Source organism: Gallinula chloropus (assembly GCF_964237585.1).
Source record: "Gallinula chloropus genome assembly, chromosome: 2".
Taxonomy (NCBI): domain Eukaryota; kingdom Metazoa; phylum Chordata; class Aves; order Gruiformes; family Rallidae; genus Gallinula; species Gallinula chloropus.
The window spans coordinates 160,730,382-160,754,182 of NC_140086.1; the positions used below are offsets into that span (position 1 = coordinate 160,730,382).

The 23,801-nt window shown below is 43.6% G+C and overlaps 1 protein-coding gene across 1 annotated transcript in view; it reads right to left on the reverse strand.

Moving 5' to 3' along the window:
- OBSCN (obscurin, cytoskeletal calmodulin and titin-interacting RhoGEF) overlaps positions 1-23,801 on the reverse strand; it is a gene marked incomplete at its 5' end in the record, with an annotated part of 199,183 nt that overhangs the window by 59,595 nt on the left and 115,787 nt on the right. Inside the window, 21 exon segments of the mRNA XM_084260922.1 lie at positions 1,669-1,785; positions 2,731-2,890; positions 4,276-4,449; positions 5,091-5,173; positions 5,509-5,709; positions 6,750-6,889; positions 7,765-7,893; positions 8,419-8,447; positions 10,011-10,077; positions 10,860-11,078; positions 11,503-11,601; positions 11,700-11,732; positions 12,564-12,761; positions 13,499-13,617; positions 13,982-14,060; positions 14,451-14,729; positions 15,342-16,697; positions 17,733-18,005; positions 19,501-19,788; positions 21,242-21,514; positions 22,188-22,460. Of these exon segments, the coding sequence (XP_084117048.1) occupies positions 1,669-1,785; positions 2,731-2,890; positions 4,276-4,449; positions 5,091-5,173; positions 5,509-5,709; positions 6,750-6,889; positions 7,765-7,893; positions 8,419-8,447; positions 10,011-10,077; positions 10,860-11,078; positions 11,503-11,601; positions 11,700-11,732; positions 12,564-12,761; positions 13,499-13,617; positions 13,982-14,060; positions 14,451-14,729; positions 15,342-16,697; positions 17,733-18,005; positions 19,501-19,788; positions 21,242-21,514; positions 22,188-22,460 (4,589 nt within the window).

Sequence of the window (23,801 nt, forward strand, 5' to 3'; positions counted from 1 at the left end):
ATCAGTTGATATGAAAAAAAATTGAATATAGGCTTCAGTGGTTGAAAACCCCCAAATCCCCAAAACAATCCTAAATGTATCCATTGTATTACTCTTGTGCTTACCCTGATGATACCAGGAAACATGCAAGTCACGTGGCAGTGCTAAACTAAAAGTCAATATTAAAGATGTAGTCGATGTAAAAAGAGAGGTTGGAAAAAATACAAGATGGCAGTTATCCTGTTCTTATGTTTGTTCCTGTTCCTCTTTTATAGCAATGAAGGCATGGAAAGTGCCTGTGCTTGCTATCCCTTCCAAGAGACCCTTAAAATGTTGGTATTTGTGTGCAGGGATGTGTTCAAAGTTAGAAAGTTAATTTTCTTCCAATTAGTCCCTTATTCTACACCAGAATGCTGAAATATTTCAGGACTCTTCTTCCTGGCTATCCTAGTGCTGTTTCCCATGATAAATAGCATTTAAAATGCTACTTTGAAATGTTTGTGGCCTGAGCTAGAACCTGAGACAGTAGGATAGATGAAAGCTTGAAAGATGAAACATTTCAGGGTGGTGGAATGGGGCAAAGCTCTTCAGAAAACAAACATTTCCTCTTACTAGCATGTCAGCATAAAACCCAGGGAAAGAAAGAGCTCAGTCAGTATGTTACACACTGGAAACTGCTTACTTTTGTAACGTGCCTTTGCTGAGTGTGAAGCAAATTCATGCTTGTCATGGCTACATACATGAATGTATTCATGTACATGCATATAAACATATTTTTACATGTATATATGCATATATTTAAAGATCACTTGGATAAATCTTGCTGAACTCTATGGGGTTGGAAACTCTGAACCTTGAACCTAGATTTACATTTACAAAACTATTCAGAGAGCTCCACTGCTGGTGATAATTACTGTCTTACTCAAGCTAGTGATAATTACTGTCTTACTCACGCAGCTTCCAACAGCAGTTGCATCAGAAGGAAGCCAAGAAATAGGAAATAAAAATAGTTTTCTACAGAAGCTGCAGGAATGTTGCCATTTGGTGTGGATTTTCTATGATTCTATGACTGTGCCCCATAGAATTGACCCAGGCTGGGGCAGCTGGGGAAGAGCTGAAGCCCCATGGGAAAGGACTCACATTGGAGAAGTTCCTGGAGGACTGTCTGCCGTGGGTGGGACCCCACGGTGCAGCCGGGGAAGGGGGTGAGGAATGAACTCCCTGACTAAGAAGGAGAGCATCTCATGAGGAACTGACCAAAATCCCCATTCTCCCAGTCCCTGCCCCTCCCTGTGCCACAATGGGGGGAAGAAGGGAGGGAAATCCTGACTGAAGTGCAGTCTGCTGAGAAGGGAGGGGTGGGGGGAGGTGCTTTAAGATCTGGTCACACTTCTCATCACCCGACTCTGGTGTCACTGGGGGTGCAGGGCAGTGCCATCAATTAGAGAGTTTTCTTTCCTTTATTCTGTGCTGAGTCTGTTCTGCCCGTGATGCTGATGGTGGAATGATCTCTCCCATTCCTTATCTCCACTCCTGAGCCTCTCAATACCTATTTTCTCCCCTGTCCAGCTGAAAAGGGGAGTGATAGAGCGGCTTTGGTGGGTCTCTGGCCTTCAGCCAGGGTCAAACCATCACAACAAAGCAGAACATAAACATATCAGATTTAAGCCTATAACAAAAGCTCTTCACCTTGATGATGGTCTGATACTGCTGGATCCTGTTTATGGGTTTTTCCAGGTAGTGCTGCAGTGGTGGGATAAGTGGCTGCGAAGGATCTTCATTAGTTAAAATTTCATCTGTGTATCTCTGAAAAAATATGTAGAATGAAAAAAGGACATTATAAAGAACAATAGGAAAGATGACTCCATGAGAACGTTGACATGATGCTGGCTCACAGACCTAACTCAGGCAAGGTTGCATTGCTCTATGGGACCTCACTACAGATTTTGGACCTCTGTAACCTTCCCCTATCCTTTCCCAGCCAGGTATCATTTTAGACTGCAAGATGCCTGAAATAATGAATTTGTCTGCTTTTCCAGTGGGAAACTGATGCTGGGGAGATGTGATCCAAAGCTTGAAGAACCAGATGTTGTGAGCCATAAGATCAGTGCTTTCAGTGGGTGGGATGGCAGGGGTGAGTCACCTCAGTGTCAGCAACTGGTACCAGACCTCGGACAAGAGTGGTCCACAGGTTTGCAATGTCAGTGATGATTGGGTTGGACTAGCTGCTGAGTAGGAGATTCATAGAGGAGGTAGAAGCCCTCAGGATCTGGGAAGGGGTATTGTATGGGTAAAGGAGCCGTGCTGCTACTCAGGGGATCCACAAACATGCACGTGCACGTGTTCATGGATCTGAAGTGTTGTGTCTATGCTTACACTAGAGAACTTAAATCCTGAGCAGCTGGAGAGGAGAAAAAGGATTTCCCTATCGATACTAATATTTTGTGTGAGTTTGCCTGGACTTATAATGTGGTGGCCCTTAAAACATCTCTTAATTACAATTACATAATCACATCCACCTTCAGATCTGTATCTTTCCAATACCCATAAATGCCTGTGCATATGTAAATATGTTCCCATATTGATTATATGATGAGGAAGAGCTAAGCAGTGAATACAAAATTATTACATTTTTAAATGATTTTCCACGAAAATACTTAATAAAACTTTTCAGGATCACATTTTTGATTAATAACTATGTTTCCTGATGGAGTGGATTCTAGGGTGCATGTTCAGCAGCTGCTGTTTTACCTTGTAGAAATCCTGGACTGCTTTGCTGACCACAATCGACTCAGCCTGTACCCTCCCCACCAGGTACTGGATGTACTTATTAAACTCTGCTTCGTGCTTGATGAAGCACATGGCCACGTCATCATCAGTGTCACATTTCTGCAAGCCTCGGAGGAAGACACTGTGGAGACAAAGGGACAAAGGACAAGTGAAGAGGAGGTGATGGAATGAGGCTAGAACATGGTCCCAGCAGCCAGACCTTTAAATCAGGCAATTTCAGGTTAACACAGAAACGACTGGGGGAAACAAGGGATGTTGTCACATTGAGCACTGAACTTCTCAATGCCTCTTTATCCAGCATGATGCTGCCTCTCTTAACTTGGATGTATGAAATACCCTACAAGGAAGGTAGGGATAACTTTGAAGGGCTTATCTCAAATTGGGAATTTAACCCCTGCACAGATCCTTATGCCTGAGGGTCAATAAGCCATCCACATGAGTGAAGATACAGGTCCCCACTGTTTCACAAAAGATGGTGAGATTTTTAGCAGTGTCAGTAGCTGATGGCAGGCATGATCTCTCTCAGTTGAAGCTACTTTTGGGGAAAAACAAAAGGAGAGGAAAACAGAGGGAGAGAGGGAGGAAAGAGAAGGAAAATCTATTCTCATGGCCCATCTAATAAAAGTGTCAGATGTTCCAGATAAGTGTCTTCTCCACTGCAGAAGTGGTGCCCCCATAATGATCTCCCCAGAGTAACTACTACTTTTCATTGTAACCTTCTCAAACTCTTTATTGGTTTCTCCTGATTACAATGCCACCAGCACCGATTGGAGCACACACTGATTGAAGAAGATGCTGCATGATCACTGTGCTTTGTACAAATGTGTTACTGACCCCTCCCTAATTTAACCCAGTAGTTAGGACCATAGGGTAGGAAAATGGGAAAGGAAGGGTGATTCTCATGCTGTTGGCAGGGACTTCCCATAAGAACCATCCCTTCTTGTGAGAGCAAGATTATCAGGGTGCTAAAAGCAATGGAAAGCCTAAGGTACATAAGACATTGTACAACAGCTTCTCTCCCTGACAAGTAGAAGTATTTCAGCCTGGACTTTGGGAAGTCTCTCTGTGAGCAGCACATCTGCAGTAAATCCTTTCTTGGAGTAGACAGAGCCATTGTACCATGGTGTGGTACCTGGACAGGCTGCTACAGGTGTGTGTGCTTGGAATGCATGGAGGCTGGCATGAGTCTTAGATGAATGTGCTTCTCTATGAAGAGACTACTGAAGTGCCTGCTGCCCTTTTACTATAATTCACTGTTTCTCAATTAAATTCACTTAATAGTGTAAGACATAAGTTGGACTTATGAAGCCTTGAAGTTCTGAAGGATGTTATGGGAGTCCCAACCCTATGCTCTGCCAACATCTATTGTCCCAAAAGGATCATCCTCTTGTACCTCAGGACTGCCAGAGCTTCACATGCTTCACAGTAGTAACAGTTACTCTGGCCCTGTCACCAGGCATGTGAACCACTCTTTGGACTCAAATGAAGGCACATGGGAATGCCCACCTGGAGTGGAAGCGAGTGATGTCATCAATATTTCTGAAGATGGTGGATCTCTGACTGGCAACAGCTCCTGGGACATTGGGACAGGTGTCAGTGTACTTCAGGTGATGTGTCTGGAGGAACTGTAGATCTTGAATGTAATCCTCTTCTGAGATCAACAGCTCTTGCATAAGAACACTGAAGGAAAAGATCAATAGGCAAAAAGGAAACTGAGAAAAATCACCACAGTTATCATTGACATCTGAGTGACTTTTAAGCTCTAAAGTAGGGATATGTGATCAGTGGAACAGACACCCTGGAGTGTGTTGACTAGATTCCCCCCAACCATAAGAGGAACTCAGACACCACTATTCTTTGGGCAGATAGACCAGACCTTGAGCAACAAAAGGGTCTCTGTAAAGTGGACAGTCGAGATTTCAATGCTACTTTATGCAATCAAAATAGCATCTCCATGAGAGCACCCTCAGCAGTGTAACACAAGGTTGAGTGCTTTCACTCCCCCTTTAGATAAGATCCTCAAATATAGGGCACCCCAAAGTCTGGAGGTATTGTAGTTTAGGATCTGGAAGGAGCTTCCAGAATTAGATCATGTAGAACCCGCCTTTCAACTCATCCGGTATGATTTAGATTTCCTGGAATTTTCCTAGGCTGAAGTAAATGGCAAAACCTAATCAAAGGTCACAAATTACAAGTCTGAGAGAATTAAGAGTTTACTTGACTTTGGGAAAGGGGAGATGAACTAGCAGAGCACTGGACTCAGGAGAATGAGACCAGTGACTCTGATGGGAGGGACCCAGATGCAAACAACACAAGCTCACCTGAGCTTCCTTTTATATTCATCTTCAGAAACAAACTCTCCAGGGAACTCAGGAACTTCTGTTGTTCCCCACTCTGGTGACAACTAAAACACAAGAAAAAGGAAACATTATTCTTTCAAGCTAACAGTGCTTTTATGGATGCACACTGAGGAATGTCCCTCGTGTTCACAGTCCCTTTCAACAGCTCCTAAACTAGTGTGAAGTTTCCTTATTTGCTGGAGGATTACTAGGTCTTTCAAACCCAGGCACCCCTGTACAGATACAGAAATAATGTCTAATCAAAACATGAAAAAGCCCAGTCATGTTACAGACCTCCTCAACAACTTCCTCACCCATCACTTCTTGTGAAAGGGATGACCCTGGTCTGCAACAGGAGCAACTAATTTTACAGGAAAACACACACAACATGAGCAGTCACCTTTAATTTCTTGTCCAGATAAGCTGGAGACACCCAACCCTGTCGAGAGGGACTCGATTTTGTGGGTTTAGTCCTGACCAGCCACTTTAGAGGATGAGCTGAATCCAGGACTTCTACGTATTGGCCTTCCTTCAAAGTGATGGTCTCCCTGTCAGGAGCAGCAGGCACGTAGTCAGCTGTGACCATGTAGACATCAAAGATCTGCAGGCAGGAAACGACAGTTATTTTGTGCTCTGGAAACAGAATACAGAACGTTAAATGTTTGTTTGTCCAGCCCTCATTCAGCACAAAGAGCCACTCTTTGCTCTTAGCAGGCAGAAGATGAAGTCTCTGGGAGGCTCAGGCCATATTTTCAAAACAATCTGAGGTGTTTTTTTGGATTTATGCCATGAAGCAGTGGATTTTTCTCCCCAGGAAAATCAAACAGCAGTCCTGCAAGTGTCAAAATAGCTTAACATTTGCAAAGTTTTATTAATTCATATATATTTTTAGAAAGTGTTTGAAATGAACACACAAAGGTTCTAATTTTCACAAAATTCTGATTTTTCTCATAAAGAACTTCTTAACAGAATTCTTCTAATGAATTCCAGCCAAGGCCACAGAAAATTAAGCTCTGCCTTCCTGAAACTCAGCTACGAAAGCAAAATTTAATAATGAGTGTGTTCTGACCATGTTGACTGGAACTGCTGGTCTAGGATCACACAGTGAGCATCAGAATCTTATTCTCTGTGCTGTACATCACCAGCCCAATATTTAACTGCTAAATATAGAATCATAGAATACGTTAGGTTGGAAGGGAACTTTAGAGGTCATCTAGTCCCACCTCCTGCAGTAAGCAGGGACATCTTCACTAGATCAGAGCCCCATCAAGCCTGACCTTGAATGTCTCCAGGGATGGGGCCTCCACCACCTCTCTGGGCAACCCGTGCCTGTGACCTACCACCCTCAGATTGAAGAATTTTTTCCTAATATCCAACCTAAATCTCCCCTTTTCTAGTTTAAAACCATCACCCCTCATCCTATTGCTCCATGCCCTCATGAACAGTTCTTCCCCAGCTTTCTTACAGGCACCTTTCAGGTATTGGAAGGCTGCTATAAGGCAGCATATATAAGTATATAGCTACTAAAGTGAAGTACATCCCTACAGGGGATAGAGATCCTTAAACCATAGGAGAATGGTGATCTGTTTTCCTAAATAAAATTTTCTCCTTGTGTAAAAGTTGTCCATACAGATACCATACCTCTCCTCTGGAATCCCCATCTTCAGATTCAGAGGAGGACTCCTGAGCAATGGAGGAAGGTCTGGATCGCCCGTGGCGAGGGGATGCAGAAGGAGTTTTCGATTCATCATCACTGTCTGCGCCTGGTACCCGAAGTGTCGCTAAAATGCAGAGCAACAGCCCAGTGTGAAGATACCCAACGTGAACATGAACCAAATCTATAACAATTTTTGATTTAATGAAAAAATATATTCCCTAGGAGAACATTTGTAGTATTTAGGGTGACCATCAGATTACTGCATAGCTGAGCACACAGCTTTTTAGGCTCAACTTGATTTTAAAATGCCATTGTGTGTAATAACTTGAAGATTTTGGAAACCATCAAAACAGGATTGCTTTCAGACTCAGGAGTGGTAAATCTCTGAGGAACTCAAGATACCTAAAATGTTAAAAAATCCACTTGCATTTTTACAACTTGCCCTCGACCCTAAAGCTTGCTGCTACTCCTGTTGGTTTAAATGAACAGAATCACAGAATCACAAGGTTGGAAAAGACCTCTAAGATCATCAAATCCAACCATTCCCATCCTGTGCTAAACCATATCCCTAAGTACCTCATCTATCCTTTATTTAAACACATCCAGAGATGGTGACTCAACCCCCTCCCTGGGCAGCCTGTTCCAGACCCTGACAAATCTTTCAGTAAAAATATGTTTTCCTCACACCTAATCTGACCCTGCCCTGGTGCAGCTTTGTGCCATTGATGAACGCTGTGCACCTAAGATGGACACTAGCCACCTTAATTTACTGTACTAGCTTTTTTCCTAGTTCAAAACTGTACACTAAGATGTGGAGTTTTACTAAAAATTCTTAGTCCTGAGCTTTTAAAAACGTTCATATGCTTATGTAGGATGAACATCTCAAAACCTGCTTCATAAATCTCACTGATATTTGAAGTCCAAATGATACCTAACTAAAAAAAAAAAAAGACTGCTATTTTTTTTCTACACTAATTAAATTCATGTTTTGTTCCTTACCCTGACTTATTTTTGCAGATACCATTTCGGAGATACGTGAGGTGAGTTTCTGGAAGAATTCCTCTGAGCCAACATCAGCTAATGTAATAGGGCTTTTGGGTACACCTTCTCTACCAGCTTCAAGGTCTCCTGGAAAAGAAAACTTTCTATTAAGCAGGCAATGTTGTTGGAAAGTCATCTTTTGCTATTCCCAAAAGCTTCTGCAGAAGGAATCACAGAATCAGAGAATCGTAGGGGTAGGAAGGGACCTCCAGAACCCATCAGGTCCAACCCCCCTGCCAAAGCAGGGTCCCTAGGACAGGTCACACAGGTTGGCATCCAGATGGGTCTTGAATATCTCCAGAGAAGGAGAGTCCACATCCCCCTGGGCAGCCTGTCCCTGGGCTCCCTCACCCTCACTGTGAAAAAGCTCTTCTGCAGATTGGTGCTCCAACTTGAAGGTCTGATTTTCCTGACACCTCCTGTTTTTAAAACTGCACTTGCTCAATTTTCATCCGAATAATTCACCCTTGAATGGACACCATTCCTGAAAAGCTCCAACATTTTAATTTCAAGAAAAGAGGACAAAAGTACGTGGTGATCATGGAACACGCAAGCTCAGCATGATCTAGATGTCAAGGGCAGGAGTAGGAGAGAGAAAAGAGCTTCTCTTACCTTCTCTCATTTCTGAGGGATGAACAGCCCTGGAAAAGAAAGAGTAAAGCAGAGTTAAATGTTAAAACAAAATGTACAATAAGCAAACTGAGAAACATCCCCTCCTCCTCTACCTGGGAATATCCAAGGGAGGACTCTGTTTTGGACTGCAGTTACTCACCAGGGCTATGGAAACAAATGAGACTTAGGGCACCTGCCTCATACGGGCACAGAAACACTTGGGTGTCTTGTTCTTTAAGCCAAATCCCATCTGAGAATTCTCCTTAATCCTGATTTTTATTTCAAACTGCTGCTTGGGAAGACCTGGCTGCTCTGAGAGTGAGTTGTAGAGCAGAGCAGCCTCCATCTCCCTGGTGCTACAGGGACTTTATTCCCAGCTGACACTGAAATAAAACTATTACATTTGGAGACACCATGTCTGGTGGGATCTGTAGTCTCAGTCAGTTTTCATTGAATTAATGCTCAGCAGTTTCCAGTGGTTTAATCAGGAAACCAAGAGGAGAAAAAACCATCAGGAGAACGTGCAGATGACATGGTCCAGCTAGAGATCTGCTGGATCATCATCATCATCAGGATGCTTGTAAGTTGGGAAGGAAGCTGACTAAAGGTACTGCAGTGGTTTTGAAGTCTCCAAGGAGACTCTTGTTACAGACAACACCAATTCATGACAGTATGAGAGAGGCAGGAGACTATATTGTCAACACGGAGTGAAAATGGCTTCACAGACATGAAGAACTACCAGCACTTGCTTGCATCTGATGGAGAGCATTTATGGTGCTTCCCAAGACAGCTCTGCCAAACCACTTATGTCCTGAAGTCAGCACCTCTGCCTTCCTGTGCTTTTTGGAGGCAGGTTATAAAGTTTCCTTGCACATGCTGATCTGCCCTAATTCTCTGTTAGGACACAGGAAGCAAGAGGAAGCTCACTCCACTTGGTATGTGAGAAACCATATCTCACTAAGTATAAGTCTGCCTAGCAGAGCTTGGGTGCATCCCTGGGAGATGTTGCAGTGGAACAGCTGAATTCACCATGCAGCTTTCTTCATTTTCATCAGAGGAAGCCTTTTAGGCTGGACGTATTCTAGAAGCTGATGTGTGTTCAGGTGGATAAAGTTTTTAGGCTGTATCTGCCTAGCGCCCAAGCTGAGAATGGCAAATTGAGGAGGTTATTCTTCAGGTGAATTTGTAAACTAGAATTCTATGAGTAGACCCTTTTCATCCACTTCTGCTTTTCGTGAAGCATCAGTGTATTTCAGTGTTGTCAAGTAACAGACAGACCTTGACCCTCTGAATTTCATCTCCTAAGTAGAATGCCAAAGAAAAGCAGCATGAGTTTTATATGATCTGCACAATTCTATTATATCTGTTGTCATTATTCCTATCCTCCCTGATACTCAAATATGAATGGCTGACATTGATATTAGAGTATTTATAGCACTTTCCATCCTAGGACATCAGACTGTTTTAACTCTGGTGCTGACACATGAATATAAGATGCCCAAAGTGAACACTGCCTACAAATGGATCATGGGAACTTCTGTAGGATGGTAACCTGCACTGCTCCACTTCAGCATGGGTGGCCAACCACTTACCCCAGTGTGGTCATGATGGCTTCTGACACCATCACACGCTCCTGGGTCAAAACTTCAGCCTCTTTTACTGGAAGATGAAAGTTTATCATTAGAGGACAGAACGCAGACAATGTCCTTTTTATGTATTTACTGTAGGCACATTTTCTAGACATGAACTACAGGGAACACTGAAATACTGAGCCTGCCCTGGTAGCAGCTCCTGACCTGGGATACATGTTCCCACATATATAATATGAATTATTTGCTCCTCCCCTCATTCACACAGATGTGATTGCCCCATTTCTCTGTACTGCTCAAGCTATCCTCCTGTAGCTCTTAGTACAACAAAAATGTGAGATGAAAGGAAGGATAACAGGAAAACATTTCCAAGTCCTTCAGTGCTGCCCACCCCAGCAGCCAGAATTTACTTGTCCCTCCTTTTACTGCAGGGAACGTGACAGGAGAAGCTCTGCAAAGCTGTGCAATAAGGGAATTAAATAACTTTAGATGTTGTAAAGAAATTCTACAGTGTAAAATACCTTAGCAGACTGAAGCACTCAAAATTTAAAACTTTTCTTAGTTACTTTACATTGCCTTTCTTCCTTTCTTTTTAATTGGTGGCAACTTTGGTTGTTTCTCAGATTTGGCTGCAGTTTATACAGAAAAGATGCTGCTCTTAACCTAGGATAGGGCCAGAAATCTAAAACATCATTATACAAGTAAAAAGTAGCATCATTGGCAAGGCAATCTAGGGAAAATGCCTTTTTTTCTTCTTTTTTGGTTGTGATTTGATTAATTGCCTTATCAGTCACACTTGTTTTTTCCTCTTAGAAACACAGAGAATATGGTTGTATTGTAAAAAAGATTTACCATCAGCGACTTCCAGGGTGGCAGTGCAGATGGACTGGCCAGCCTTGTTGGTTGCAATGCATGTGTAAGCTCCACTGTGCTTCTTTTTAACATCCAACAGGATTAAGCTGTGATGCATATTTGAACTGGCGAGTTTATAGCCAGGAGTGTCTGGTTTGATCCACAGGATGTCTTCCCGAGACTCTTCCTTCATCCAAGTAATAGTTGGTGGTGGATTTCCTAAAGGAAAACCAATTCAGTGAGCTTTAATTTTCATAATGGTGCTCCTTCCTTACAATGAGGAGCTGTGCTGTCAATAAAGGCTATTTTGATCTGTTTTCTGATATTGTAAGAGGCTCATCATACAATAAAGGAACATAAATCTTCCTACAGCACATTCCTAAGGACATTAAACTTTTTAGTAAAACCAAAGCTGTTAATCAGCACATCGTCATGAAACTAGTAAGTGTTATTATCCTGGTTTTACATACAGGAAAACACACATCAAAATGAGTAAGATGCTTTTCTGAAAAAGCACAGAAAGTCTCTTACAAAGCTGGGAATCCCAGACTCCAGATACAGGAGATGTTAGAAGGACTTGGGTGTGCCATGAAGTTACACAATTTCAGTGGTATGCAAAGAGGCAAGGTATCTATCCACTTACCTTCAACTTTCACAGATAACGTTATGCTTGCCCCTTTTTTCACCTTTTTATTAGTAAATCTTTCAAGGAACCTGGGTGGTATCAGCTGCTCGTGGGAATCTGAAAAGGACATTATTGATAAAACAGGTTGACGACCTCTGTGTGAGTTTAGAAGAATTCCTAGGGCTTCTGTTATCACCTACTATGGCTTCTCTCACCTGTTTCTGATGGCTCTTCTTTCTCACCAGGATCTGTATCACAAGAAAAAAAAGGTAAGTACAAATACCTTTCTGTCCATCACTTGAACTAAAGAAGAGTGTCTCCAGGCATTTATTTCTTGCAGGAGATCACAGAATCAGAGAATTGTATAGGGGTTGGAAGGGACCTCCAGAGCTCATTGGGTCCAACCCACTGCCAAAGCAGGGTCCCTAGGACAGGTCACACAGGTCGGTGTCCAGACAGGTCTGGAATATCTCCAGAGAAGGAGACTCCACACCCCCTGGGCAGCCTGTCCCAGGGCTCCCTCACCCTCACCAGGAAGTTCTTCCCCAGAAGATACTACACAGAAATGTCAGTATGATTTACAAGAGACCCTCAGCTGTAAAAAACCCAAATCATTAAAGTTATTAAAGTTGGGCAGGAATAAAATGTATGTTTATGAGTCAACAGCCAGACACTAGAAAAGTGACATTTCTCATCATTGGGAAACACAGTACATTTGTAGGTGAACCAAGATTTAAAGCATGTTGTCTTTTGCCTACAGATTTTCACACCTCACTTAGCTTACCTTGATAGGCTTTATCAAGAAAAACAACTATGTAAAAAGGAAAGAGTCACTGGAATAAGGAGAAATAGAATCATAGAATCATAGGATCGTAGGGGTTGGAAGGGACCTCCAGAGATCATTGAGTCCAACCCCCCTACCAGAGCAGCATCCCTAGGACAGGTCACACAGGTCAGCATCCAGATGGGTCTGGAATATCTCCAGAGAAGGAGACTCCACACCCCCTGGGCAGCCTGTCCCAGGGCTCCCTCACCCTCACTGTGTAAATAAATAGGTGCCAAAACAGCCCAATACCTACCTTTGACTACCAGCCTGGCCGATGAATAAGCAGAACCAGCAGAGTTGATGACAAATGTTGAGTACTGGCCAGCATCTGCCTTAGTGACATCACGAATTTCCAGTGAGTGGAATTCCTGTTTATCAGTCTTGAGGATGCGATCTGAGGGCTTTAATGGTTGCCCATTTTTGAACCAGTAGAGTCGAGGCTGAGGGTACCCTGTGAGGAGCAGTTACAGACACAGAGCAGAAAACTCATTGGCAACGTCATTTTGGGAGCACCTCCAAGCAGGCAGATCCTTCTGAGGAGGAGCTAAGCATTACCCAACTCTGCCCAAATTCAAACCCAAATTAATTCAGATTCATTAAATTCTATTTATCTGTGAAAGTTCTTTCTTGTCTCTTCAGTGTCTGGAACTGCCAGTATGCAAATGCCTCCCAGGTTGGACCCACTTGGGTCTGATTTGCAATACAGACAAAGAGAAAAGTTGAAGCCAAAACAGCTTCCATCATTTTTGTAGAGAGAACAGGAGAATCCCTACCTCTCCCTACCACGAGCATTCCAGGAGGATGCTTTAAGTTGTAACAGCAACCCTGTCACAGAGTAAAGCAAGTCCTGGACTGTTTAATTTATTATAGAGAGTGAAGGACATCTTCACCATCTTTTTTAAATTACTTATTGCTCCTACATAACAAATGTGCTCAGATAATTACAGGACCCAGTTTCCAAAAGCATATGCCTGTAATTACACCCGGAGACACAGAATGAGATGATCTGCCTGAATCTGCTGCAAAAGTCAATGTTCCTCAGCATGGACACACTCTTCTAGTGGGTTTATGCAAACACGTTGCAAGACTGGGGTCAGAGCTGGAGAAAAGCACATCAAAACAGCTTCTCCAGCACTTCAACCTAGCAGCAAACCTGCAACAACTGACAGTGCTATGGGGTCCCCTCACCTTTCACCTTCAGGTGAAATTTAGCCAGTGATGCTCCAGGTGCCACATGAATATCATGAAGCTCATCGAAGATCTGGGGCAATTGCTCCTCCTCAGTGGTAGACTCCTCTTGTTCTCGGCTAAACAATTAGAAAGAAGAAAGTCAGCAGGCTAGCAAAGAGTTGGGAATCAGAATCACCTACTTAAGGTTAATTCAGTCCATGGGTTTAGTCATCAAGACAACAGAATCAGCACCATGTGACATTAAAAGCGATGGAGTGATACACTGAAGGAATATCCAGGCTACCTTGAACGCCCCCAGAACAAGTTTGCACATGATAAATATGTTGAGCTGTTGAAGTTATTGCATCTCACCTGGTTTGGTTGTTCTTTAATTAACATTAAACTGCCCCTGATAGATATAGCAAACCCAGGCTTGACATAAATATATGTATTTATCTTACCACATTAGAAGTTAGAAAGGGCTGGAGTTCAATATTTTACCTTGAAATATATTCTTTGGCACTGTAGTAGGAAGACGTCTCTGTTGCATCTGCTGCTGTCTCATAGTCAGTGCTCGTCACTGTTAAATGGAAAAGGAAGTGTTTTCTAGGATCTGAGCTTTGAAAATATTTTTCTTAATAAAATGATAGTTCCTCTACTAATATGAGTGACTGGCAGGTTGATTTCACACTGCTACTGCAGCAGAACCCTATACATCCCTGGATTATGGAAAGCACCTCTGTTTATCTGAAAAACTTTCCCCTGAGCCTTGCCTTGGAGTCAGCAAAACCAACCTGAACCCAAAAGGTTTCAAGTGCAACATTTTTGGGGCAATACATGCATGTTTTGGGTTTTTTTTTTAAATATATAAATGATGCTTTTCTTTAAAAGAAAACCAAACACCAAAAAAGTCTCCATTCCTCAGCAGGACCCCCGCCCTTGGCTTTCCTCCAGTGATTTTGAGACTCACAGTCTACACGAAGCTCAGCCTTGGTTGAAGCAACTCCCATGTTGTTTTCAGCGAGGCAACGGTAAACACCCATGTCGGTGGGGACCACAGCTGTGATGATCAGCTGATGGCAGCCTTCCTGGTCCTCATTGATCATGTAATGATCATTTTCTTCAATAGCTTTCCCATCCTTGAACCAGCGAACCGTGGGGAGTGGCTTGCCAACAACAATGCAGTCAAAGCTGACTGGGTATCCATCCTGTACCTCTTGGTTTTGGAGCTCAGTCAGGAACATGGGAGCTAAAGTCAGGGTAGTCAGGACAGAAGAAAAGGGAAAATTCTTTGTGTTAAAAGACATATTTTAAGAGCACTGCTTCCCAGTGACTGAAGGCTTCAGGTTTCTAGAGTTTTTAATCGCAGTGTGAGATCTTTTCTCTATGAAAACAGTCAAGAAGATACTCCCTGGTGAGCACTATGAAGATATTCCATAGCACCATAAGCATTGCAATACCACAGCTGCAAAGTATACATTGGGTCCCTTCCATCTCCTTGACAAAATACATTGTCTCCCTCAGGACTGTTTTGAAAACTGTTTCACTTATTTAATTGTAATAATCACAGCATTTATGGCCATGTTGTTGTAGTAAGGGACCTTTCTATTGTGAAAAGCAGCTTTGTAGGCAAGTCAATATTTTTTTTAACCCCATCCTTCATCACCAACCTCACTCCTCTCCCTCAAAATGAAAACAGGCTGAGAAGTTGATCAGGCTTTCTGAAAGTGCAGTTTCCAGAAAAAAATCTGCACCAAATGAAAAACAAAGACTTTTCAGAAGTTATTTGTGAGTGAAAAGATAACTGTCTGACCTGCTCCAGCTGCCTTTTCCAAAGAATGAGCAGGTTTGCTTTACCCACCTGTGTCAGAAGTCAGCAGGGGTGGTGGAGGTCTCGCTACCGGTGGTGCAAACTTCCCATGGGTGGGTGGTGTCGCCTTCCCAATTCGCAATTCAATTTTTTTAGGGCCTTGTTCCAAAATGTCGATCTCCACAGGAATTCCCAGGGCACCAAACATCTCTCTGAACCGAGTGGCAGCACTTTTTGCCTCAGACAAGACTTCAAACTTGATGTAGATGTACTGGTCATCCTCACGATACGTCTGATGGTCAACCACCTCTACGTCCCCTTCATCTGCACTGACAAAGAGCTCTTCCTCCACATCAGAGATCTCCGTTGAGATCTTGGCCCTGAAGAGTCTGTGAAGTCTCCTTCCTGCTTTACGGAAAGCATCATCCAGCTCACTGCCAGAGGAGCTCTCTGTCTCACTGTCAGTGCTTGGCTTAACCTGCTTCTCCTTACGAGAGACTACAGGTTCCTGAGTGCCAATAACTACCTTAGCGCTGTGGGAAACCTTGCCAAATTTATTGGATGCCTCACAGGTGTATTTACCTGCATCCTTTGTGTCCAGGCCAGTGATAATCAAAGAGCAGGTCCCATCACTGTAGTTGTCTATGTGATAGTAGCGACCATCTGAAAGCTCTTCCCCATCTTTCAGCCAACGGACTTTCATGTCGGTTTTGCTCTGAGCCACACACTCAAGGTGGAGGGTGCTTCCAGGCTCACCAGAGAAATCCTTGAAGGTCTCAATAAACACTGGACACTCCTGTTGTTTGATCTCTTTTCTGACTTTGTAGCCTTTGAAAGCAGCCTGGATCTTAACGGCGGCCTTGTTCATGGAAGGGTCATCTAAATCTGGCATTTCTGTTTCAGCTGGCTTATCAGCTGGAGCAGCCACAACAGTCTCCACAGTGGATTTCTCCCACTGTTTCCATAGTTTGCCTGTGGAGATGGACTGAACCTTGCTAGTAACACTGACACTTTTCTTCCCAGCTTTCTTGAGGTAGTTCACTAGTGAAGGAGTCCCAGCTCTAGACTCATCATCCGAGCTTGTGAAAGAGAAATCTGCTTCTCCCGTCCTAGCCAGCTCATCACAGGTGGAATACTCCTCTGAGTAATAGTGAGACATCTCTGCTTCCTCCTTCCTCAACTTCTGAAGCTTCTCATCCTCTTCAGGCACCTCACTGATAGAATCCAAAGTGGGCTCCCGGCTCATGCGGCGTTTTTTAGCCAGGGCTTCCCATAGGAGGTGAAGGTCTCCCTCCTGAGCAGCCTCAGGGGGCAAGCTGGGCTGGACATGGCCATCCACCAGGTCTTCTGATTGTCTTGCAGGGGGAGCTTCCCTGGCGATCTCTTTTAGCATTGTCACTGTGGGAACTGGAGAGATGTTAAAAGCCTATGAGTAGAGTCTGAGAAACCACAGAGAAACATTATTGTAAAGCCTGGGCAGAAGAGTACCAGCAGGATTTAACTAAGCATTCTGTTGAGAACAAAATGTGATATTAATATAACTGGACATGGTCTTGGGAAACTTGCTCTAGGTCACCCACCCTGCTTTGAGCAGAGGGGGTGGACTGCACTATCTCTGAAGTCCTTTCCAACCTCAACTGCCCTGTGAGTCTATGTATGCGCATAAAACACAGCCAAACAGTTTTTCTTTTCTTCCTCTCAGTTTTGCATCTGATACATAAATTTCTGCCCATTTTTAATGTTGCAGTCCATGAATATCTGGACAAGACTGCCAACAGAGCCTGGAAAGTTACTCCAGGATCATCCCATTTTACAGGGCTTCACTGACTGGCTTGAACAGATATCAACTGGTTGTAATGAGAGCTGAGAGTCCCACCTCATATGGATGCATTTGCCTGTAGATAATTCAAGTTAGATGTGTCTAAGCCTGAAGGTTGTAACTCACCTTCTGGGACACACTGACTTGCCTCTGCATGGTGCCCAGTGACATTTGAGAATGCTCCAGGCTGTCTAGGACATCTATATGTGTCTCTCAGGCATAACACAGGACCTATGAGTACTCTGGGACCCTCTGGAGAAGGAGATGGAAGCCAGAGGTGATATCCTGAACTGTCTCAATGGCACTAGATGCTTGCACGTGGACCACTGAATCCCACCGTAAAGGTAAAAGTCAGCTTCCTAAGCAAAATGACCCAAAGCCATTTGGGATGCCTAGGACAGGGGGATGGCAGATGATATGCAGAAGAATCAAAAAAGAACCCTCGTTTTCTGAAGTGGCAGCTGCTATTGAATCAGAAACATACTGGGTAATACTGGACAGGAAGTGGATTATTATCACAACTTGTAAAAGAAAATGAGAATTCCAGTCCAAGCTGGGGAGATGCCCCTGGGTGTCCATAAGCAGAGCTGGAATTCCATAAGCATCACAGGAATGTACTCTACCTTCAAGACACAAGCTGGCAACAGATTTGACTTCTGGAGAAACCATGCAGGTATATGTATCCTGATCTTCAGCTTTGAATGCATGAATAATGAGTATCTGCTTTTTCCCATCTGAGAGGATCTCATATCTCCCTCCAGCTTGTATTTGTTCTTTTCCTTTGAACCATGTCACCTTCTCTTCAGTTTCACTTGATAATTTGCACTCCAAGCGAGCCACCTCCCCTTCAGAGACTGAGCCTCCCACCAAAGGATGGGTGACTGTAACTGGAGCCTCTGTAATTACAAAGAAGTGAATCAGCACAAGGAACATATCATAACCTGGATTTAAGGCCCTTGAGATCACTCTGCAACATATCTAAATAGCCCATCCTTCACTTACAGATTATTTTAGCTGCTGTAGAAAACCAAAGAGAAAAAAAAATACACAAAAAAAAGAAGACTGGCAGCATCCAAAGTTTGCACTTCCAAAGACAACATCAAAATAACCTTACAAGCTCTCCCAGCAGTTAAACCAGGCTCCATTTAAATATATACATGCAAAAGTGGTTGCGTGTTTCACATTCCCATGTTTATTGGCTGATCTTCATTTACCCATCGCCAGAACTCAAGCAGTCCTACAGATTCTAGAGGGTCTTAATGTTTAGAGGTGAAGCGGTTCTGAAGTGAGACAAGAAAGAAGTAAGAAAAATAATTGAAAGAAAAAAGGGTTATTAAAAGTGGTGTTGATCCCAGTCTTGAAAATAAATAACAATTAAAAATGTAGTATAAATACTTGTTTAGGAAGATTAAAAAATCCCCAAAAGCATCAAGAATTTGAAAGTTTAAAAAGCTCCTCTGCATCTTCTTTACTTTGGAAGGAGGCCTGCCAATGGCCTGCTGTTTGTAGGACAAAGATACTTAAAATGAAGACAAATGCATTAAACTCAGAGATGGTGACCGGGATGCAAACCCACAGCTGAGTTCCTTAGAGCAGCACACTCCTGAGCAAGACCTCTGCACATTTCACTGGGGTGAAGAGACTGTCACCCCAACCACCTTGGGCTTGTTGAATGTAAAACCACCATATGCAGAGTTATCAGGGTCCAGCACTGGCAGGTGTTGTGTTGCAAAAAACATCATTGCATATCTGAGCTTCAAGGAAAAAATAGTATTTTTTAACATTATTCTCACTATGAGGAATTTGTTGGGCACTTGGCTCTCACAGAATGAGTTGCAAGAAAAGAAAGATGGATGAGGTAGCTCTACAGCACACTGTAGCTTCCAAAGTTGCTCCAACACACAGAAAAGGACCCGAGTCCTCCAGCATTTCTTTGTAAAAGACACACAAATAATATAATGAGAGATAAAGATGGGTGAAGAAGACAACACTGACCACCCACTGCATTGGTACCAGGGTCTTGGTTACCCTAAACGCATTCCAACATGCTCCTTTTGGCTCATTCTCCCCTAACTCCACCAGAAAAGAAGACAACACGTGGATGCAGTGCAGGCTGCATCAAGACAGCTTGATGCAGCTTGGAGAAAAGAAGTGTTGGGTACCAACAGTGCAGCAGGTTTTGTTTGTGGCAGCCCAGAACGTGGTTTTTTTTCCAAGCTCTTCCTCCTCAATCGTGTTGGCAGCAAAGCACTGAAAGATGTTGCAGAGTCAGCTCTTCTAGGAGATGCCTGGGGTGGGTTGAAGCAGGCATGCCATGCGAAACACAAGGTCTACAGCAGCTTGCAGTCCTCCATGGGGGGGGGGGGGGGTTGGGCATTTGTCTATTCTCACCTAGCCTCACCATCTGAGGGAAGTGCACTGGTTCGCTGGCCCCAACTTTGTTTACGGCCGAGACGCGGAATCTGTAGGGTTCACCCAGGGTGAGGTCGTCCACCATAAACTCCGTGTTGTGAATGATGCCCTTGTTGCACAGCTGCCAGCCAACACCTGGGATTTTCCTCTCCACGTTGTAGCCTAGGATGTCACAACCGCCGTCGCTCAACGGCTTGTACCAAGAGAGAGTTACAGAGCGGCTGCTCTTACTTAAAACTTCTGGTTCCTCAGGTGGATCGGGCTGGGCTGAAGGCACAACAGAGGTCCCATGATGTACAACACAAGCAATAATGCTTTATGGTAAAAACACATAAGGTGTTTGTCCTGCTGCTTTGTCCCACCCAGCTCAAAATAAAGATGACCCTACACTGTCCATGGAACTTAGCTAAAAACTTATTTGGACCTTGATCATGTTCATTTCAGGTCTGGCCTTGATGGAAATCAAATTGGGGTTGGACTACAGAGTTAACTCTAGTATTAGTAGCAAGTAGCTCACTTCCTGTGTAATTCCTATATATGTCACAGCATCAGGCAGTAACAATACATAATGGGAATGTTCTGGTGTCCTACCAGATGGGCTACTGATCATCATATTCAGTACACTGGAAAATGTTCTTGACTTAATTTACTGTTCTGCTTAGAAGACAGAAATAATTCTTTTAGCCTTCAAGGCATTTATCAGGTAAAAAACAATCCAACAAATTAAAGGCAAATAAGGTCAACAGCTAGTTCTATAATTCTGGGCACCACAAACATGACAAAGAAGCTTCTTTTCTATACTTTTGAGCCAAATTTCATACATAAAACCTGTTAACAGGAGGGTTCATGAGGATGGCATTTTGCAGTTCCTAAAATGTAGGTGCCCAAAATAAGACAACACTGTTTTAAATCCATCAACACACTTTATCTTTTGGTGGAAATTACTGGAATATATCAGAAGCCACTCAAGTCTCAGGAGTCATTTGGCACAGACTTCTTGTAAGAATTTAAAGAACAGATGGTCAGTCAGTGGCTGTTGAACATGTCAAGTACAGCTAAAACACACTGCAATTGTCTCATAATGATCACTGGCCCAGTGCTGGCATGGCCATGGCTGGCTGACACACTGTGGGAAGGAGCCAGACCTTAGGTGATGGAATAGATACTGGCGTATCACTGATCTAACCTACCCCACGAAGGAATTAGGGAACTATCACCCTTCCTACTTGTGAAGTACTCCAAGAGCTATCCACTCCTGGACCTCTGAAGTAGAAGCGTGTGTTTGATGGATCTCACTCACACATAGGTAATTTATTATCCTGGAAAACCAGTTGCCCTGCACTTGAGTAGATTAGCAGATTTCAAAGGTTTCTTTGATGCCCTGGATAATTTTTCCATGAGGACTCCAGTTCAGCTCCCTCCCATGTCCACATTTGCCGAGGGTGATGTTGAACTCTGCGTAACTTGTGTTATATTTTACAAAAGATTGCAGCTAATGAACACTGGTGAGCATCTCTACCATCCCTAGCTTGATATAATTGTCTTCTGATGAGGTAGACTATTTCCAGTCAGAGCATCTTCTCAGACTAAGAACCACTAGCTTGGGACAAGCAAGGCAAAGAGAAAAGAATCAGTACAAAGATTAGAAAACTCCAAGTCATAGCTCAATAACGACATCTGGGATGTCCAGCACCACTGGGTCAGAAGAACAGACACTTACCTATCACAGATAACTTGGCTGATGCAATTGCTTCCCTGGAAGCAAAGGTCACCTCTCCAGAATGACGCAGTTGGGCTTTTTTCAGAATAAGTTGGTATTTATTTCCATCTGCTTGTACCTCCCAGTCCGCATCTGACTGGATCTCTACATCATTATTATACCAGGTAACTTCAGTAATTGGCACAGCTTCACTTAGGACGCAGCTAAATGTAGCTTTCTCCCCCAGAGAGACTTCCACATCTGTGAGAGGCTGCAGGATTTGTAGGCGCCATCCTGTAGATAGGAATAGGTAATAAAGCCATCAGTTATGAAAACAAATACAAGCAATAGCTTCTTGTGTATACTTATGCTGAAGCTCTGGACAGTCAGGCCTTAGAGAGCAAGGAGATCATTAAAAGGGAGGTTATGTATGTCTCTAGAACAGAAGGTGTCACCAGGGACTGAAACTTTCCATATCTTTCAAGAGCCAAAACCAATCTTGCAATGCCTGTCTTTCCCAAGTAGCAGAAAACCACAATGGAGATACCATGCTATGACTGAGGGTGGCTGTTCTTCTACTCTAGAATGGGTTCTGGTCCCCACAGAGGTCTCCAGTAATAGCATAAAATAGAAGAATGTGGAGGTAACAGTGTTGCTGATATCAGTCTCATCTCTAAAGCCCTGAAGTACCTTTAAACACAACTCAGCTCAGCAGAATAATGACAAATACAGGACAGTTATTTGCTGCTAACTCATTGCCAGCTGATGCTGCTTGTATCTGTGTTGTGGCATATGGAGGAAGGGAAAAAAAAGTTGTATAGCATCGTCCATTTACTGAGTGGGAAGGAGAGCTGGATAATAAGCAAGCAATAAATGCATCTTTTCCTCTCTGCATTGTATTTCCCCAGTTCATTTGCCCTTTCCAACCAGAACATTAAGACTCCCCATGCACAAGTGCTTCAGTTACCTTTCACTGTCAGGAAGGCTGAGGTCACTGCGTCACTGCACGTGAAAGTCACCCTGCAGCTGTCCTGAGGAGTTAAGTTCTTCAGCAGCAGAAGATGCCTGAGTCCGTTTTCGAAGTAAACCATCTCAGTGTTTTCTGTGGTTTTGGCAGGTTCATCGTCAATCAGCCAGTTGTAGTTGTAGCACTCAGGCTTGGAAAGGTAGCATTCAAACAAGGCTTCCCCTCCTTCCACAGCTTCCACGTTCTCCAAGCCCTGGACAATGCTGTTCTTGGCTAGAAAGAAGGACAATGAACAGTATTAATGGTTTGGCCACGCATAGATGAATATGAACAAGCCTTTGGAGCACTGGATGATTCCCACTGCTGGAAAGCTGATAGAAAGCATGTGGACATGATCAACTGTGCTTGTAGGTTTCACTGTTGGTTTGAACCAAGCTCTAGCACAATACTGTACTTAAAACAGTGTGTGATGGCAGCTCAGAAGGCCAAATGTGTCCTGGGCTGAATCAAACACAGCGTGGCAACCAGGCCAAGGGAGGGGATTGTGCCCCTCTGCTCTAGTGAGAACCCCCCCTTGCAGTGCTGTGTCCAGCTCTGGGGTCCCCAGGACAGGAAAGACATGGAGCTGCTGGAGTGAGTCCAGAGGAGGCCACAAAGGTGTTCAGGGGGCTAGTGCACCTCTCCTATGAAGACAGGCTGAGAGAGTTGGGCTTGTTCAGCCTGGAGAAGAGAAAGCTCCAGGGAGACCTATTTGCAGCCTGCCAATACTTAAAGGGGTCCTACAGGAAAGTGGGAGAGGGGCTGTTCACCAGAGAGTGTAGTGATGGGACAGGGGGCAATGGCTTCAAGCTGAAAGAGGGCAGGGTCGGATTAGACCTTAGGAAGAAAGTGTTTACTATGAGGGTGGTGAAGCCCTGGCACAGGTTGCCCAGAGAGGTTGTGGAAGCCTCATCCCTGGCAGTGTTTAAGGACAGGTTAGATGGGGCTTTGGGCAACCTGGTCTAATGAGGGTGTCCCTGCCCATGGCAGAGGGTTGGAACTTTTGAGGTCCCTTTCAGCCCAGAGCATGCTATGATTCTATGACCTCTGGCATTTCATCTAGACTTCCTACAGAAACCTGACTTCTGTTTTGATAAATAAATTTTAAAAAGGTTGTTGTTTATATGAATAAGGCCAACAGTTGATAAAAAGGATGGTTTAGGAAGATACAGTATAATCATATTCTTTCTGCCAAAGGAGCATTTCCCACAGATCTCCCAAGCAGCACAATTATCATCATAACTGGGGAGATGTGAATCCCCTGGAAGCTCCTGGTAAAACCTTCCTGCCTTTCATGCAAAGTAAATACGAGATAAAATTACATCATTTGAGTTAACAATTCTGCCTCTGGGAAGCACACAAAAAAGCTACAATCTGTATTAACTGTATTTTGAGTAGTAAATCTCTGAGTTGCTGCAAAAGCTCTGTGGTAATAAGTTTGTTTTCCCATGCGTCTGTGGTGAACTGTGTGGCCAGAACCATGCACATCATCCCCTACACACCCCGCCTTGCCCGCAGAGTCATGCATCACTTGGCATTTCTACATAAGCAATCAGCCTGATGCAAAACTACGTG